Source organism: Archocentrus centrarchus, chromosome 10 (assembly GCF_007364275.1).
Source record: "Archocentrus centrarchus isolate MPI-CPG fArcCen1 chromosome 10, fArcCen1, whole genome shotgun sequence".
In the NCBI taxonomy this organism is placed as follows: Eukaryota; Metazoa; Chordata; class Actinopteri; order Cichliformes; family Cichlidae; genus Archocentrus; species Archocentrus centrarchus.
In genome coordinates, this window is record NC_044355.1 from 39,769,280 (window position 1) to 39,787,101 (window position 17,822).

General features: G+C 44.7%; 1 protein-coding gene across 6 annotated transcripts in view; it reads left to right on the plus strand.

Annotated features, from left to right (window-relative positions):
• Nucleotides 1-5,287: 5,287 nt before the first annotated feature.
• The window catches only part of shtn3 (shootin 3), a 34,599-nt gene continuing 22,064 nt past the window's right edge, over nucleotides 5,288-17,822 (plus strand). For all 6 annotated transcript variants that reach the window (XM_030739010.1, XM_030739011.1, XM_030739012.1 and 3 more), the window contains exons 1-2: nucleotides 5,288-5,927; nucleotides 11,506-11,566. In XM_030739010.1, the coding sequence (XP_030594870.1) occupies nucleotides 5,856-5,927; nucleotides 11,506-11,566 (133 nt within the window). In that variant the 5' untranslated portion in view covers nucleotides 5,288-5,855. The remainder of the gene's footprint in view (nucleotides 5,928-11,505; nucleotides 11,567-17,822) is intronic.

Below are 17,822 nucleotides of genomic sequence, written 5' to 3' on the forward strand. Positions count from 1 at the left end.
GATTATTTAACAGCACCGTGTCCCACTCCTCTCTCTGCTACTCCAAAACTCTGCAACACTTACTGAGCTTCAACCGGACCAACAAAAAGGCTTTAAGAAAGAGCTTTATTTGTCACATACATGCAGTGAAATTCAGTCTCTGAATTTAACCCATCACACACAGAGTGTGTAGCACACACGGCCCAGCGTGGGGCAGCAACCTGGGGGGTTGGGGGGGCCTTTCTCAGGGACTCATGTGATGCCAGCCCAAGGATTCAAACCAGGGGTCCTCTCAGTGATGAACCCTTTTCTTCTCCCCTGGGCCACCACTCCCCCTATAAATGAATAAATAAAGCTTAAAGAACACACACACACTTACTTAATCTACTGTGCTGAAGCATTTAGAAGCATTAAGACTTTTACAATAACTTTGTGGTTTTCCTGTTGAGTTTCAGTTTTCAGTTGAAGGCAGTAAAGCTCTGAATGAGTATAAAGGCCCAGGAGGCCTCTGTTCACTGAAGATGGAAGGAAACCAATCTGTTTTCACTTCACCACGGACAGTCCAGTCCGCTGCTCTGCACACCATCACCGCAGCCACCGAAGGGACAAACACCGGTGAAAAGCATCTACGCGTGGGCCAGCCCCGGGTGGCTGCACGGGACCGACCGGAGTAAGATGGAGAAGCAGCAACATGAAAACAAAAAGAGTCCACCCCAAGGCCAACACCCACATCTTCATTTGCCTGGACCGGGTCACTCAGAACAATGTTACACCCACACACTAACGCACCTGTTACCACACTGCTGCATTGGGTGGTCATTACAAGAACATGTTGTTCCCCTCGCCGGCGTTTCCTGTGGCTGATCTGATCCACTCTGAGGTGATGAGCCCCAAACCTGAGAGCAGACCAGAGGTCAGATCTTTGGGGAACAGAGGAAGCGTGAAGCACTGACAGCACAGTCATCATTTCAGAGCAAAGAGACACAAATGGCTGCACTGCAGGGGGGATGTTTTAACTTTAGGTGAGTCCAGGAGGTCTTTGTGGCATTGGGAGGAGTGCAGAGGGACTGTGTTTGTTTCTGACAGCATCACACATGGTTTCTCTTTGAAAACAGAAAATTTTACCATGACTGCTACATTTAAAAAAGACAGAGAGCGGGACCAGACCTGAGAGACTCTGAGAGGACAGGACAAACTGGTCCAGACCTCAGGAGACATCACAGAGGTGTTCCTGGGTGAAATACACGCTCTGTATATGTGTGTGTGTGTGTGTGTGTGTGTGTGTGTGTGTGTGTGTGTGTGTGTGTGTGTGTGTGTGTGTGTGTGTGTGTGTGTTATTATTATTAATGACGATCTTTAACACAAAAAATGAACAAAGTTTACAAATTAAAATAAGACACTCTGATACTGATCTACTTCATTTTCTTTTAAGATAAGATAAGATAAAACTTTAATGATCCCACGATGGGGAAATTTGTGCATTACAGCAGCTCAATACAGAGAAAAAATGAAAAGGATGAGTAAGAACAAATAACTAAACTAAAAACTAAAATAGAATAGAATAAAATAAAATAGCAAAAATCTATTCACATATACATAAGCACTATATACATAAATATATATATCAGTGTCAATACCCACATTTACATATACACACATATACACACACGTCAAAACACTATATACAGATATCAAAATATTACATACATTTGTAGCCGGTAAGGTACACAGCATACACGGTATGCATTATATGGTAAATGGACTAGTTCTTATATAGCGCTTTTCTACTCAGTATGAGCACTCAAAGCGCTTATACAGCCTGTTTGCATTCACTCATGCACTCCCATTCATACAAGCACTTCCATTGTTACGAAGCTAAGATCTTTTTTTTTAATTAACTAACACTCACACGCATTCATACTCCGACAGAACGGTCGGAGAGCAACTTGGGGTTAAGTATCTTGCCCAAGGATACATTGGCATGTAGCCTGGAGTAGCCAGGATTTGAACCGCTGACCTTCCGATCAGCAGGTGACCTGCTCTACCTACTGAGCTACAGCCACCCCTATGGGTGAGTGTAATAAATAAAATGTATCTGACTATATGGATAAAAGCAAAACTAAAATTATAGATCATGTTTTATTGCACAGAATAAAATTTATGATTTAAAAAGTAAATCAAAAAAGAGCTATTTCCAACTTTTGTAAAGGGCTTTATAAATTAAATGTATTATTACTGTCACGACCAGCAGAATGAGGTGACACACGGAACGTTAGGGTTAACAGGTTTATTTATCGTGTAGAATGAGCGAGGGGGAGGGAGCAGGAGCAGGGGTTGCTGAGGGAATGGAACAGCTGACTCCGACGAGGAATGAGAGTGACGGTGACACCAAGGGTCTCCAGAAACGAGAGGACGAGGCGGCGGCGGCGGCGACTGGGCGCAGGCAGGAATCTACGGCTGGCCTGAGACGAGAGACGAGAAGCAGGGTAAGACAAAAGCTACAGGTAAGTAACAACCAAGATACTGAGCCGACACTGACTGTAACTCAATCAATGATCCAGCGATGACTCGAGGTCTGCTGTCAGCTTAAGAAGTCTGCGTGAATGCTTCAATGGGAAACAGGTGTGGAGCAGCGCCGTGGAAGGACCGCCCAAGAGGGAGGTATCTCGGGAGGTCGCCGCCTCGGTGTCCACCCGTCAGTTGTATACACGCCTCTCACGTAGAGGACCAGCCGGAGAAAGTCCCGACAAAACCGTCACCCACACACACCAAAATCCACAGGGCATGACAATTACACAAAAACAGAGTGATGAGCAGACAGCAGCAAACAGAAGGATTTGACCTTAATCAGTTTGTTGGTATCAGAGTCGCTGTAGGTCAGATTTTCACTGAGGGTGGACCTGCAGAGGATCACTGCAACGTCTGTCTTCAAAATGCTGTACTGGCCAAATACAATAAAAAAAATTACTGTTCACTCTCACCTGTGAAAGGTGAGCCCACGTGATCCAGTTTCCTCTGTAAAACCGTTTGAACAGCCCCACGCAGCACCAGAGTGACGCACGTCTGTTTATGTTTATGTTTGCCACATCCAATATGGAGGCGACGCTGACGTACGAGTCAGCGCTCAATGCGGCGTCTACGTACGCAGGTCTATGATGCCGATAACACGCAGGTCCTTTTTAATTTGTTTATTTCGAACAACAGTTTACAAACAAAACAAGGCAACCATATTAATACAAAGAATCAGATAGGTTTCACAGGTTGAATTGTACATATTCAATCTAATAAAACAAAACAAAAAAATGTTAATAACAGCGAACAAACATCGAAGCTTACAACAAATCAGAGTTGTTAAAGTACAAAGCTGTTGGGCAGTTTTGCTTTTAACCACCTTTAGAGACTCACAGAACGAGCTTAGGAAATTTTTCAAACTACATAAATTTGGATTAACTTTAAAAAAATCTGCATTTATGAGCCAAAAATTTCCCAGTAAAATTAAATTATTAATTAAAACTTCTATTTTGGAGTTTTGAAAATATATACCGAATTTAATTATTGTTAAACTCAGAGCTGGCAGTTTGATTCCCTGGGCCTGGAGCCAACCCCACATCCTGCTCCAACGGTGTTGAGTGACACAGCACTGGGAGAAAAGCTGATCTAAACCCTGTTATTATGGCAGAATGTGCACCCAGCAGTATCACATTTAAATCTGGACTTCAGAAAAGCATTAGTTGTCATTTAGAATTTTAAAATGGACTTCCTTTACTTTTGGAGGTAGGGGAAACAAAATATACTTTGTCCTAATTTTAGAAATTATATCTATGTCAAAACCCTTAAGAATATACTGCCATTCAACTTGACCAGGATACAGTTCCTTTTGTAAAACTCTCCGAGTGAACGTGTTTGTCATCTTTTTATCTTTAAAGTCCATAAAGATAGATTTTAAAGATAACTTGGAGTTGAGTGGGAGCAGGAGAGCAGCACATAACCAGAGATTTAAGAGGTGTTAAATTTGCTTTTATCAGCTTGTTGTAAGTCTCGACATCAAGAACACAATTGAATTTCAAACAAAATTTGTTGAACGATAATATATAACCTTTATCATCCATGTGATATGGCCAAAATCCCTTTCAAACACATGTTTTCTAAAAATATAGATTTTCTATTCAACAGAATATACCTGTTGTTCCATACTGGAGTATTATGTGGTGTGAATTTATGTTTGTACAAGAGTTTCCAATAGAGCAGAATCTGTTGATGTAAAGTCTGACAGTGTGATGGGTAACTTATTATAGTCAAAATCGCATCTCAAAAGAAAATCAATTCCACCTACATATTGAAAAATGAAATTAGGAATGACAAACCAGAACGAATGTGAACAGGTATAAAGGATTTCAGCCAGTTGGGTTTTAGGACACCGTTCATGGGTCAAAGGTCATGCTGTCCGTGCCCACCGCTGTCCAAAGCTTCAAAAGCTGAACTGAAATAACTTGACCTCTGACCCATTTATGGCAAAATTTTAATGGGGTGATATAGGAATCTCTGGCCATCTTTCCTGCAAATTCACTATGCAGTGAATCATTTTACTGTAATATTGTTAACAGACAAACTATCATAACTGAGACCCTCTGTTTAAAGACGCTGACACACCTGGAAAATACATCCCAGCAAGAATGCCTGTTATTGTTACTGTAACAATAATAATAATCAGAATAATAAGGTTGTATTATTTTTAATGCAAACGCAAACTGCAACTAAAATTTACCGCAGATCCTTCCTCCCAGCAGCTGTAAGACTTTATAACCATCACTGCTCCCAACAAAAACCACAATAACCTACACAATGTAGGATAATATATAATATACTGTAAATAGTCTGGCCTGTTAAGGTTCAACACACAGGCACATCATGTACATTGTATATAGTGTTATTATTAGTAGTATTAAGGTTAATCTTGTTTGTTGATTTTATATATATATATATATATATATTCTTTATAGTGTGAATTATTATATTTTTATTTATATTTATAATAACTGCGGCTGCTGTTACACCCAAATTTCCCCTCTGTGGGACAATAAAGGCTGTTTCTTCTTCTTCTTCTTCAAATATATTTTCTATGGTCAGCGTGTACCTGCAGCATGACGTCTGCAGAGGTCGCTGTAGAACGTATGACAGCACGCTGCGCAGCCGCAGCTGAGTGTCCCGAGTCTGCAGGAAGCAGCAGGTTCCGTTTAGATGGACTTACGTCACTGTGACGCTGGAACAGAGTCCGACACGTTGATGCTGCGCTGATGTTTGAGCCTAAATCACAATTAAAATGACACTTATGATATATTAATATTGATGCCAGGGAACAAATCCACGCCACGCCACTTTTAATAATAATAATAATAATTTGGATCTCTCAGATGAATCAGATTTTTTGAGTCTCCCATCAGTACGTGAATGCATCCCAGTAAGAGTTTTAGCTGATGGTGGGAATATTTATACTTGGTACCATAATCCAACTCAGAAGATTTTAAAGCAAATATTAATAAATAAAAAGAAAATAAAGCTAATCAAAGCTGGAGGATTTATTTTTTTAAATTGCTGCTCAGACATGCGCAGTTGGTTTGTCCCAACTGTGCCAGCAGCGGTAAAGGGAGGATGAGGATGGAGGAGGGGTTAAGGGGAGCAGGATGATGCTGAAGAAGGAGGAGGAGGAGGAGGCTCCTGTCCGCCGGCAGCGCGCTGAGCTGCTCTCCATCCCTGCGCTGTAACGGGGAGAAACGGGCTCGCGGTCAGACACGTGCTCCTAGGATTGTGAAGCTCTCTTTTTAATTAGTTGCTGGGAATAATCCAGCGGCGGGCGGGAGGATCATCCAGTAGTCCAAATGCTTCCCTGCTCATCATCCGCGCAGATGGAGGGGTGCTCGGAGGAGAAGGACGCACACATGCACACAGAGGTAAAATATTCTGCCCTCTAACCCGCTTCATTCTGCAGGTGAACCGGGACCACGAGCGGAAGATGGAGCGGTTCTCTTGCGCGAACCGGACATGTCGCCGGTGAATGTGAGTCGCTTGAATTCGCCGGCCGGCTTCTCTTGGAGGATGTCGGACATGGAAGCGCCGGACCCCTCCCTGAATGCTGCTCTGCACGCCATTTAACTGAATCCACGAGGCAGAAGAAATGATCTGAATGCCACAGCTGGGGAAGTTTCTTTGTGTCCTTCTGTGAAAAATGTGCTGAGTGAATGAGGATGCCGGTTTGATTCCGGGCTGTAAAGGCTGCACGCTGCATCACAATAGACAGAAAAGAGCCTTTAGGCATTTAGTGTCCACAGTCAGGGCCGGGCTATGATCCAAACACCTGCATGGGAGGGGGTGGACATAGGGGCAGTGAACCCCAGACCCTTTCAGGGGTAGTGCCTTGCTTTCCAGAATTTAGCTGCCCCACCCTTTGGCCTCCCAGAGCAAAAATAAGCTTGGAGTGAAGTGATCCCTCAACCTTCAGTGCTTATCACCTGCTTGCTGTCCCCTTTTGATTGCTTTTAATTGGAATTGGACCCCCATTCAGTGCCTGGCTCTGATGTTCCAAGGCAAAAATGAGTCACTAAGCTACATGTTCAGGGTTCATTCCATCAGGATGTACCTTCCAGCAGCATCTTCTCTGCTTTGTGGCTAAGAGTCGTACTGTGTGCTGGTCCCAGGTCAGCTGCTGGGTTAGAGCGTCACTCTTTGCCTCTGCCTGAATATTAGAGTGCTTCATTTGGGGGTCTCACAGGCGACTGCCTCAGTCATGATCACACAGTCACAGCCTGGAAGCGCACGCTGTGAAGCCTCAGGCTGAGTGCTTTCAGAGAGTGAGGCGTGGATCTGACTGAGAGACACCACAAAGGTACCAAAGCATCTCCACCTGCGCCTCGTCCACCTGCCACACGTCATTCTGATGCTTCAACCTGGCTTCATCAACACAAAAAAGCACAACTTTGATCACGTGCACCAGCTTTTCTTGCTGAAGGGAATTGTTGGATTCCATCGTGTTATCATAATAGTCACAATGCAAAGAAAATAATATCCATAAAGTGAGTTTGTTCCCATTAAGATTGAAGGAAAGGATGCCAGTACCGTTGCTCTGATTAGTGGGTGTGGAAGATGTTTTATGTACTGACTGAATCAAATGTTCAGTCACTGGGCAGGGCAGGAGATCGAACCACTAACCTGAGTGCCTTGCTGTGTGCCGGTGAGGCGGCTGCCCTCACTGTGCTCCTGAGGGAAATCTAAGCTGACAGCCTGTGAGGCTGCAGGTAGAGCCAGGGAAAAGTGGGACAGAGCTTCCTGCTGCTGCAGGAAGGAGAGAGAGAGAGAGCTGGATGCTGAATATGGGTCCGTTTTGCTGCAGTTCCTCCCTTTTCCAGCCTTGAACTTTGATCAAGCTGTTCCCTTTAACACCTCTGTGATTTTACTGTGAAATGCATCCCATCACACCGCATCACACCTCTCTGGAATCTGATCTCAGGGGAGCTGGAGACGATGAAGCATCGATTTAGGGCTACACCCCAAGAACAGCTCAGGTCCTCGGAGCTCTAACGTGGTCCTGCTCTCGCTGCTATCTTGCGTCTTACCTTTTATGGCAATAACGTTTAACTGTTTTGCTCCCAGAGGAGCTGAAGTCTCACCTTCGGCATCGGTGTGCAGGTGAAATGTGTTTAAGGGCCGAGGAAGCTGTTCAGATGTGTGTGAGGAAACAAAGACATTTCCAGAACTAACACACACGTGTGAGCTTTTGTCGAGTGTTGAGTCGCCGTCAACAAGACAGCCTCCATGTTCTGCTTTGCTGATGTATTTACCTGCTACGCCCTGTTAGAGAAACATCAGGCAGGAACTGTGGTCAGATGTGTCCCCGACACCTGCCTGTGATCATAACACCGTCATCATCAGAGCCGCACAGACCAAAACTAATGATGAAACTCTTCAACGCCTGAGCTTGGTTCATCAGCTGGAGGTCACCCTGTAACATCAGTTTAACTCCATTTGTCTGGAGTGCATGAAATAAAGGTGCATGTCACAGCATTACATCACCCATCGGTTTGGGAAGCTGAGTTTGGCCTTTCATCCGTCACCATCTTTGTTTTATCATGATGGAGGCAGCCATGCCCTCACCCACGCCCAGCTTCATCTTCTATTGTTCTTTAAATGTGACTGAAATGTACTAAATGAACACGCGCTGCATTCAATAAGGCTTGAAACTAATGACAGGGGTGGCTGTAGCTCAGGAGGGAGAGCAGATCACTTACTGATCGGAAGGTCAGTGGTTCGATTCCTAGCTACTCCAGGCTGCATGCCAATGTATCCTTGGGCAAGATACTTAACCCCAAGTTGCTCTCCAACACAACCGTTGGAGAGTGAATGTTAGATAATTAAAGCACTTAGCTTAGATACTCATGGAAGTGCTTGTACAAATGGGTGTGAATGAGTAAATGTAAAAATTGTTGTATAAGTGCTTTGAGTGCTCAGACTGAGTAGAAAAGCGCTACATAAGAACAAGTCCATTTACATCATCATAAACTCATCAAGAAAATGTGTCTGACTTCCTTTTGGAACCAGAGAAGTGGCCCCTGCTTACAGCGGCACTGCCTTCACCTGCAGCCTGCTGCAGTCACATGCTGCTGCTGTATTCACCGCTGACTCATGACCACCTGAACACAGATCCCTGATAAGTACAGGCTGGCTACTGTGGGATTTTTCCAGGCTTACCAAGCAGACAGTAGCTGCCTGAATGCATCATTAAACTGCTGGTGAGAAAGCAGTGATGGACACTAAAAGCCACAAACGAGGCATCAACATCATCATCATCATCATCTATTTCTGAGAACTGTAGAAATCAAACATGTAGAAGTTCAGATCCTGAGTCCCTGAGAGGAGCCTGTAGCTGGGCCATAAGGAAGATCTGCTCCGCCTGGACTGAGTGCCTGATTGGACACTGGTGACAGTGAGCCCTCACTCCACCCTCTGGGCTGTTACTATAGTCCATCTTCTCCTTTAAGTAGTTACCTGTATTCCCTGGAATATGACCTCAGAGTTCACCTTTGTAACCTTGGATTTAACATCAGTGAAGGGGTCTGATGTCGATGACCTTTCACATGTTAACCATTCTGTGTGTTTCACTGTGTTGCTCCAGAAAATGGGCTTGAATCAGTACAAGTGTGCAGAGTGCTGGTTCATGCAGTGGGTCTGTCCTCTGGAGGATGTTTAATCCCAGAGGGAGACGTCTCTTTGTACTCTGATTTTTTGAGTTCCAATTACCGTTTTAAATGAATCTTATGCAGAGCCCAGCAGATACTCCATTATTGGTCACTCAGAAGGCCTCAGTTCATCTGTCCTGCACGGGGAAGAGGACAAAAACGATGCTCTGTCAGCACGCAGGAGGCATATCTTTGAGAGAAGGTCGGCCATTTACCTAAATTATTATTCTTTTTAAAAAATACTCATCATCCTAAAATGTCTTTCAGTCGCTCCCTTATTCTCGAGGGTCCTCATTCCCGGATGGCCTTCCTGATGCAACGCTCCCAGGGATCTGTGTCTCCACCTGGTCTCAAACAGGGATCTTTCACGTTAGGCGACTGTGTCAACCACTGCACTACAGAGCCGCTATGTGCTCTAGCACCATCCAGTTTTTCTGATGTTGCAGAATCAAGTCTTTTCCTTTAAGGATGCAGTTTTAGGAAGCGGTGGTAGTACAGGGAGACTCTCAGCTGAGCGTGGTTCATCTCAGTCAGAGTGGAAATCAGAAGGTTTCTATGTGTGAGTGCTGTGGAAAGGTCGATGTCTCTGCTGCAAATGAGAGATGAAAAAGACCAAAATATATAAAACAGCTTTGGGAAATATTTCCATCATGGCTGAGGTCAGCTGGTCCAAAAAACGAGCTTTGTCCTTTCCTCAGTTTTTCCCTGATTTTGACACAAAGATCATGAAGTGAAGGGAAGGTGTGAGGAAAGAAACGGGATCCTCTGGGACACCCAATAACGTGACTGCAGGTGCTGAGGGGGCCCTCCATGCTGCAAAACTGCGCCTCATGCACGGCCCTGCCTGCAGCACCTTTCTCAGTGTTCGGAGGATCCAGCCTGCTCTAATGCTGTCTGCAGTCTGAGCTCCGCCGGCTCTTTACCTCCACATACCAGCTCCTCATGCTTTCAGACTCTGTGAGTCAACACTAAATGACCCCGGAAACGTTTTTGTTGACTCTTAGTAACAGAACCACATGATTGTCAGTGACACAACACAACTTTTACTTCATACTGTGAGTCTGTGTGAGTCTGTAAATGATAATAAAATGCTGGTTTTTGTTGTGCTGGGTTCCTGCGTGTTAATCGGGGACGTTTGCGGCAGCCGCTGTCGTCGCCTGACTTTCATTTTTCCAACATTCGCAGCTTCAGCTGCCCGTCCTCCATGTAGCACAGGAAGGGACAGTCGCAGAGGATCCCATGGATGTAAATATGAGCAGTCATGGCCTTTTTGGAGCAGAGTGAGTCAGTCTGTTATCAGAGGTGATGGGCTGTCAGTGTTACTACAGAAAGCCAGGCAGTGTTTTAAGGCGATGGAGAAGGGCAGCGCAGCCTTCAGCAGGGAGGGGGATCGGGCAAAATGAACGTTTATCTGGAGGACGGGCTGAGGAGGAAGTGCCTGCGGTGCACTTTGAGTGTTAGCAGAGTCAGCCTTGTGTCTTTGGAGTAGATGTAGGTATGAACCACAGTCAGACACCATTAATATTATTGGCAGGATTTGAAAGGAGTGACCAAGAATGCTGCTGTAGGTAAATCCACTCAGAAAGGTGAGCTCACTGTCACAGTGATCCACAGCTAACCCTGCACACATTCAGTGCTGCACTTTATGGGTCTGCATCCACTGGCCGGCTGGGCCTTTCTGCGTACCTGTGTGGGTTCTTTCTAGCTCCTCCCACAGTCCAAAGACATGCTTGCTGGCTGACGACCTGTCCAGGTGAACCTCTCATCCCGTGACTGCTGGGATAGGCTCCAGCACCCCCACAGATGGAGGAAGCCTGTGCTTAGGTTATAAAGCTAAGGTACTGTGGACTGTCTTGTTAACTCCCCCCATAGTTTGGCTGTGTTCTGACCTGACCTCTAAACAGGAGGGGAACCTTGATACCACATGTCACCTGATGAGAACTGCTTGTTGCCAGTGATGTCAGGGGCACCAGGCTGGAGTACCAAAAGTCTCTGCCTGCATCAGGATTAAATATGTGCACCTGGAAGGATGGAGAGGAGCTTTCATTAAAGCTAACACGCATGTTTGATGTGGATTGTTAAAATGATGACTCACTCATCAGCAGCAGCGGCGCACCTTCCAGGTACCGTTTGTTGTTGCTGCTGAGCGTGTTTGAGGATGAAACAGCTGCTTTGTCCCAGCTCTGTGTGTGTGTGTGTGTGTGTGTGTGTGTGTGTGTGTGTGTGTGTGTGTGTGTGTGTGTGTGTGTGTGTGTGTGTCAGTGACCCTGCTGTCTGACCCTGCTGTCTGCTCCCACAGTGCACCCGACTGACGGAGGAGAGAGACGAGGCCGAGAGGCAGCTCAAACACATCAAGAGGGGTGAGTCGAGTTCATGTCCACCTTCTCAGACTCGTCACAGTGTGGGCGTTTACCTCCCAGAATTCTTTGCCTCCAATAACTATAACAGCCACAAACATCAGTGCTGTGCAGAGGAGGAGCCTCTTACTTTTAAAAGCAGTCAGATCTGAAAGATGCCCCCCTCTGAGTTTGGGCCCTTTTAATGCATTTTTTGAATCCTTATAACTTCATAAGTCCAGGAGATATCACCCCTGGATGTTTGATCTTTCTTCAGTTATGACTGCTCACGTTGACCTGTAGATAAACAGGTCATGTTCATTGATGCTTTCTGTCTTATTGCTCACATTTCTTCACCTGTCAGGTTTGTAAAATCTTCATGCTCCTTGTTGCAAACTCTAATGATCCCTTAAAAGGTTACAATGTTGCCACAGAGCAGGATACTCATGGAGCAGACACACCTCACAGTCCACCCTTCACTTCCTCCCTCCCCCTTCATATTATTCCTCCTCACCTCTGTTGGCATGATGTCACCTCTGAACAGGTGCGTTTAAGAAGGCGTCACTGTTTCCGTGGTGAACGTCAGCTTAGGTAGCAGGTGTAGGAGCGAGCTTCTGTTTTGTGGAGTTTGAGCTCGGCCTGTAATGGTGAGGAAACACCAGCAGGTATCCACAGCTCCCACGGATCACTCACAGAGGTAAGAGGAGGCTCGTCAGGAACGGCCAATCACAGAAGCTCGTGTGCTCGTAGTGCCGTGTTTTTATGGATGAATCAGTTTAGGCTCTTTTTGGCTGCTGCAGTATCATGAAGTCAGATTACCGGCAGGTTTCTCTGCAAAAAGGTTTATGTTTTATGTTCATGTATGAATTCATATGTTTAGTAGTTTTGTGTTATGAAGTCGGTGGTGTCAGTCGGTTCACTCACCTGTGTGTCTGTGGTTGAGCTGTAAACACAGGTAAAAGCCCGGCTTCTCCTCAGGTGATGTTTCAGTAAACTGGTGAAGAGTAGGCTGGTTCTTAGTCATTTATTAGTGCTAACCCTCCCCTACTTACAGTGATTCCTCATAAATCCAATCATTTCATTAAATTGCTTATTTTCTGCAAATTTGCAGCAGACAGTGAAATAAATCTGAGCTCTGACCCCCCGGCTTATGGCCTGCTTTAGGACATTTAGTGTTTTAAATGAAGGTGTTCCAACTAGACTGTCTCTCTGAGAGTTAGTGCTCATGGTCCCCAATGGTTTGTTTTTCACTTTCAGTGAGATAGCAGGTGTTAACGCTCCTTCTTGGTCCCCAGAGGTTCAATCCTAATCCTGCCGTTTCCCCCCGGTGCCACCATCAGGTCCCAGCATCCGTTCCCCACCTTCACGGCCCCCCAGAGTTTAGTGATGCTGCCGTGACTCTGAGCTTTTCACGATCCCGGCAGCGTTAAATGATTCATGTTGGTGATTTTGCTGCAACATCAAGTTATAATTAGTGTTCCCAATGATTTGGTCTATGACCAGCGAATCAGCCTGACCTTTCTTGAGTGCTCTCTGACAGTTAGCAGACTTTGGCACGCTAACACGCTAAACTAAGATTGCTCTCATTCATTATTACAGGTTAGCATCAGCTGTTAGCAGTGACGCAGCGTTTATCTCACAGCACTGATGAGCAGGCCCACAGAGCTGCCATCAGCGTTCAGGAATAATAATAATATTATTACTTAGATACTAAGTTAACAAGTCTTTGCAGGTTTAACTGACAGCATGGGCTGAATTATCCGACTCCTGCTTTCTTCTATCTGATATCGTGTCTCACTGAATAATGTTCATATTAAATAGTAATGATGTGGCAGTATAAAATGCATGCAGTGCCATTCTCTGCTAATGGAAGGAGACTCTTATGTTTCTGTTCTGAGTGTAAATTATGGCCAGCGTACGGCAGGGACACAGTTTAGGGTTAGAAGCTTTCTGCCTGCAGTTATTGTGTTTATCATGTTCCTTTACTCAGAATAAAATCAAACAGCTTTGATAGAAACCTTTAAATGTTGATTCGAAGGACAAAATGAAAGTCTGGGTGTTCATTATGGGATGTTTCCCAGCACATTTCAGTGGAAACCCGTGAGTTAATCCGACAGAAGAGTGCAGCAGTGAAACTGGAGCTGAAGTGCTCGGTGGCGTCAGCAGAAACTGTGATCCTCCGTTTCAGTGTGGTTCTCCTCACTGCATCTATCACTCATTTATTCATTCACTGCCTTCCCCCAGAGACGGCAGCAGTAACTCCTGTCACGTTATTCTCATGAATTATTAAAAGCTCCTGACATGAATAATTCAGCAGCAGAAAACTGGGAAGTGTGTGTGGGAGCGGTTGGGGGGGTGCCTCTCTTGGCTTACTCTTTGTCCACTGCAGTCCATGAAAGGGCCTTTCTGCCTGTTACTCCATAATTGATGAGCATATTCTAATGGCTTTAATGAGGGAGACTTGGCTCACCGGCAGGTACTCGATTTGGAGCTCAGAGGCCGTCAGAGATTAAGTGATCATAAAACAGCGAAAACATGTCCCGACCCGACAATACACTGGCCTCAGTGATGGAGGATCATATTCACAGTCAGCGTAATCTGGAGTGAACTAACTGACGAGAAGTAACAGGGCAGGTGGATGGTTTCATACAAACACGAGACTCTCTGATAGATCCAGACAGCTCTTCATATTCTGACTGAAAACCTCACAGAGTTTAATGGAAGCATATTTCTGGTTGAGATGGTTGGTAGCTGGTGGTAAACAGGTCCACCTCAGCATCAAAGAAACCTTCAGATCCACCGATTGGCTGTCGGGGAGCTTTTAAACCAATCATCTTCATGAACAGAGGAAGAGTGCGGATGAAGACACTGCAGATTTGTGACTTTAACAAGGCTTACTGTTGGCAGCACCATGCCGCTTTGGTCTGTGAGACATCACTTTTCGAGTGTCCAGACTACATTTTAATTTATTGATAGCTAATTGTTCCAAAAAATGTTAAAAATCTAAATACGTGCCTGTTGTTTTCTTTATGAAGCCAGTCCCAGCACTTCCTGCTAACCTGGGAGGAACACTGGCTGCTGTCTCTGTGTCAGACTTGGCTTTGAGAGTATTAGAGTCCCATTTATTCCTGGATGTTTAATACCTTTGTACACTTTAACTGTATTTATCTGAAGTGGAGCGTAAACAACATGGAGGCTTTCAGGCTGCTAATGCTATGATAATATATGCTAATGATATGTAGCCTCTTTCTCATGCCTGATTGGCTTAGTTTAATGATGTGATCATATTGTGCTGTGTGATTGGCTATACCTACTTGAACATTACTGAGTGAAATGGATAAAGTGGGATTCCCCGTATCTATCAGCTGACCTCGGTCCCTGAACAGCTGGCAGGAGCTGATGGTGAGAACCTTCCAGGTAAAGAGCCAGTCTGTTTACAGGAACATCAGTTCTAGGCTGCAACCTGATTGGTTAGCCTGTGAGGCCAACTTCTGATTGGTCAGGACGACTCATGGCCATAAATAGTACAGACTGTGACTCATCATTGAGCAATATTAAAGCCATACCTACTGCTCAGCAATATTGCTCAAATGTAAACTGCATGGTTTCCTTATGATTATAGTTATATTATGCATAATGCATTGATATTAGCAGATTATGTAGTAATATTCCTGCACACACAGGGTCAAAGTTTAGGAAAGGCCTCCAGATTGGGGCAGAATAGTTTATCAGAAGGTAATCAGACGTCTGCTGAAGGGTTTCTGTTATGAAATGGGGCTGTGATGTTATGCTGACCTCTATATTTATTTGATATTTCATTAATGGCAGGAGGAAATCTCCATCACTGATGGGTCTAGTTATGCTCCCCAGAGTGAAGTCCAGAGTCTTCCAGCAGTGCTGTGCATCACCTAATGTTGCATGTAGCTGGAGTCCAGCTGTGCTACCACTCAGCTCCACAAACTGATTGCCTACAGTGTTATTATCATGTGCAGCCTAGTTATTCAATCTACTGTACTCACATCAAAGCCTGTGGCTGCACTTTCCCTGCATTGAAGTACTGCAGGAAATACTGTAATTACATGCTCAGAGCACGCGGTGAACCAACAAGCTGGTAACATGTGACCAGGAAAGGGCCATTTTCTTTGAGTGGTGTCACGCAGGTGACCAGAATGACATCGTGTGATAGTGTTTTTTTTAGATGTTTTTGTATCACTATTTCTTTGAACTTGTTTTGCACAAACACACTTATTAATTATTAAACCTGAAACAAAAGTGTTGCTACAGTGTAACAGCGTCTGAAGGCACACAATAAGAAGACAAACTAAAGGCTGAAGAGCTGCTCCTCAGCAGTCAGGAGCTTGTTTTGCTCCACTGATAGAAACCCTCAGACCTGGGCATAAACCCATATATTAGGTGTGTGCACAGGATTATAGCAATAGGTTTTCTATAAGGCAAATGGATTATTTTAATGACAGTGGAAACCAGATTTCCAAGTTTCAGTACACATGATTGGTTAAGAGCTTTATTGTTGTCATTGGAGCAGCTGCTTCAGTTCTGAAGGCACCAGAGGATGAGCACTGTAAACAGCTGGAGGACTTCCAGAGTGATCACACACTTGGATTGTTGTGTTTGTGAAGCAGCAGCAGGAAGAAATGAGCACCAGAACGGTGCTCACACGGTGGCTGATTACAGTCCATCGATAAAAGACTGTAAAACATCATTTCATCATATTTACAGCGAACATTGAAGAGCTGAATGAAGCAGCTGAAGGTTTGAGACATTCAGCCTTCCACAGCTTAGCACTGGAGCTTAAACACCAACTCAAACACTGCAAATCATTTTTGTACCAGAAAGTTCACTAAAATTCATCATTTATATTTAAAGTGCTGAAAATCAGCGTTAGCTGTCGGCTCTTTAAGGCTGTGGTGGGATTTCATGTTCCGCACAGATGAATGTCCGGACCGTTGGCTAATCCTGCAAATCTGACCACGGAGGAGCTTCACCAGCTGCAGCTCACTGATGAAAAACAAAAGCAGCTCTCTGTTTTTAGGTTTAACAGCACGTCATTGATCTCAGGAGGCCCTGAGCTCAGAGGAGCTGCTGACCCAGAACTGTCTGTGAGAGGACAGCCAAGCCCTTTTCTATAAAACCTTTAGAAAGAAGAGAAGGCAGTAAATTCATCACTGCTCTGTCAGATAATGCATTTGATTTGTTATATAGTTTCATTTATAAAAATAAAACCAATCCTAGTTTCACTGTGAATATTTTCCAGTGTAATTCTACTGCAGTAGTGAAAATACCTGCCAGTCACCACGTCGCTCTGTGGCCTCTCTGTAACTTCAGGCTAAATTTTTGAAGACTCTTTCAGTTCCTGCACTCGCTGTCAGCATGTGGGTTGTAGTTGCTATTGAATGAATTACTATCATCTCCAAATGTCTGATATGCATGTTTGACAGATGTTTGAATGAGCTTCAGTGGATTTAAGGCTGATTCTGTGGGCTTCCACAGTAGATACATGTGCAACAGGAAGGGCTGCTCTGTTTAGTGGGCTTAGCTGGATAAAATGTTGAATACAGCATAACCGTAATGACATTAAATATGGAGTATGAAACTTTTCTTCCATGCATGTGTTCAGCCCAGTCTGGAATAATGACGTATCTGCTCACAGTGGATTCATGCACGTTTTAACTAAAACAGGGACAGCTGCATCAGTGGCCTTTCAGTAAAGTGAAAAATCAGAGTCACAGGAAGAAGTCTGACATTTCTCACTGCACATTAATAGCTGCTGGATTATTGGGGGATCTAGAGACTGCCCCGGCTGAGGGTTTCTCTTGTCAAGTAAAATCTAATAAAACCAGAGCTATAAATAGCTGAGTATTAACTGTTTTCACCCCATTGTTACGTCTGACCCACAGAGCTGCAGTGAAGTCGAGTGGAGGACGATCCGCTGTGGCGTGTGGGTTGAAGCAGTGTTTAAAGGGACCAAACGCTTCCCTGAGAGGGTTTAAATGAGGCTGGGAGGGAATCACAACCAAAGCCATCTACAAGCATTAAACATTGAGTGAGGGATTAAAAATAGATCCAGAAGCCTTCCCCATCTTCCTTCTCTCTCCCACAGCATCCTCAGCCCAAACCCAGGGCCTTGCATCGACATGACCAGTGTCCTCTGCAGCTACAGCTTTCCTGCTGCCCTGTTTGCAGCTTTTGGCTCCTCAGAAATGTGTGTGGATCTAGTTTGGTCAGAGATATCAGGCTGGTATGTCTTTAATTATCCTCCACA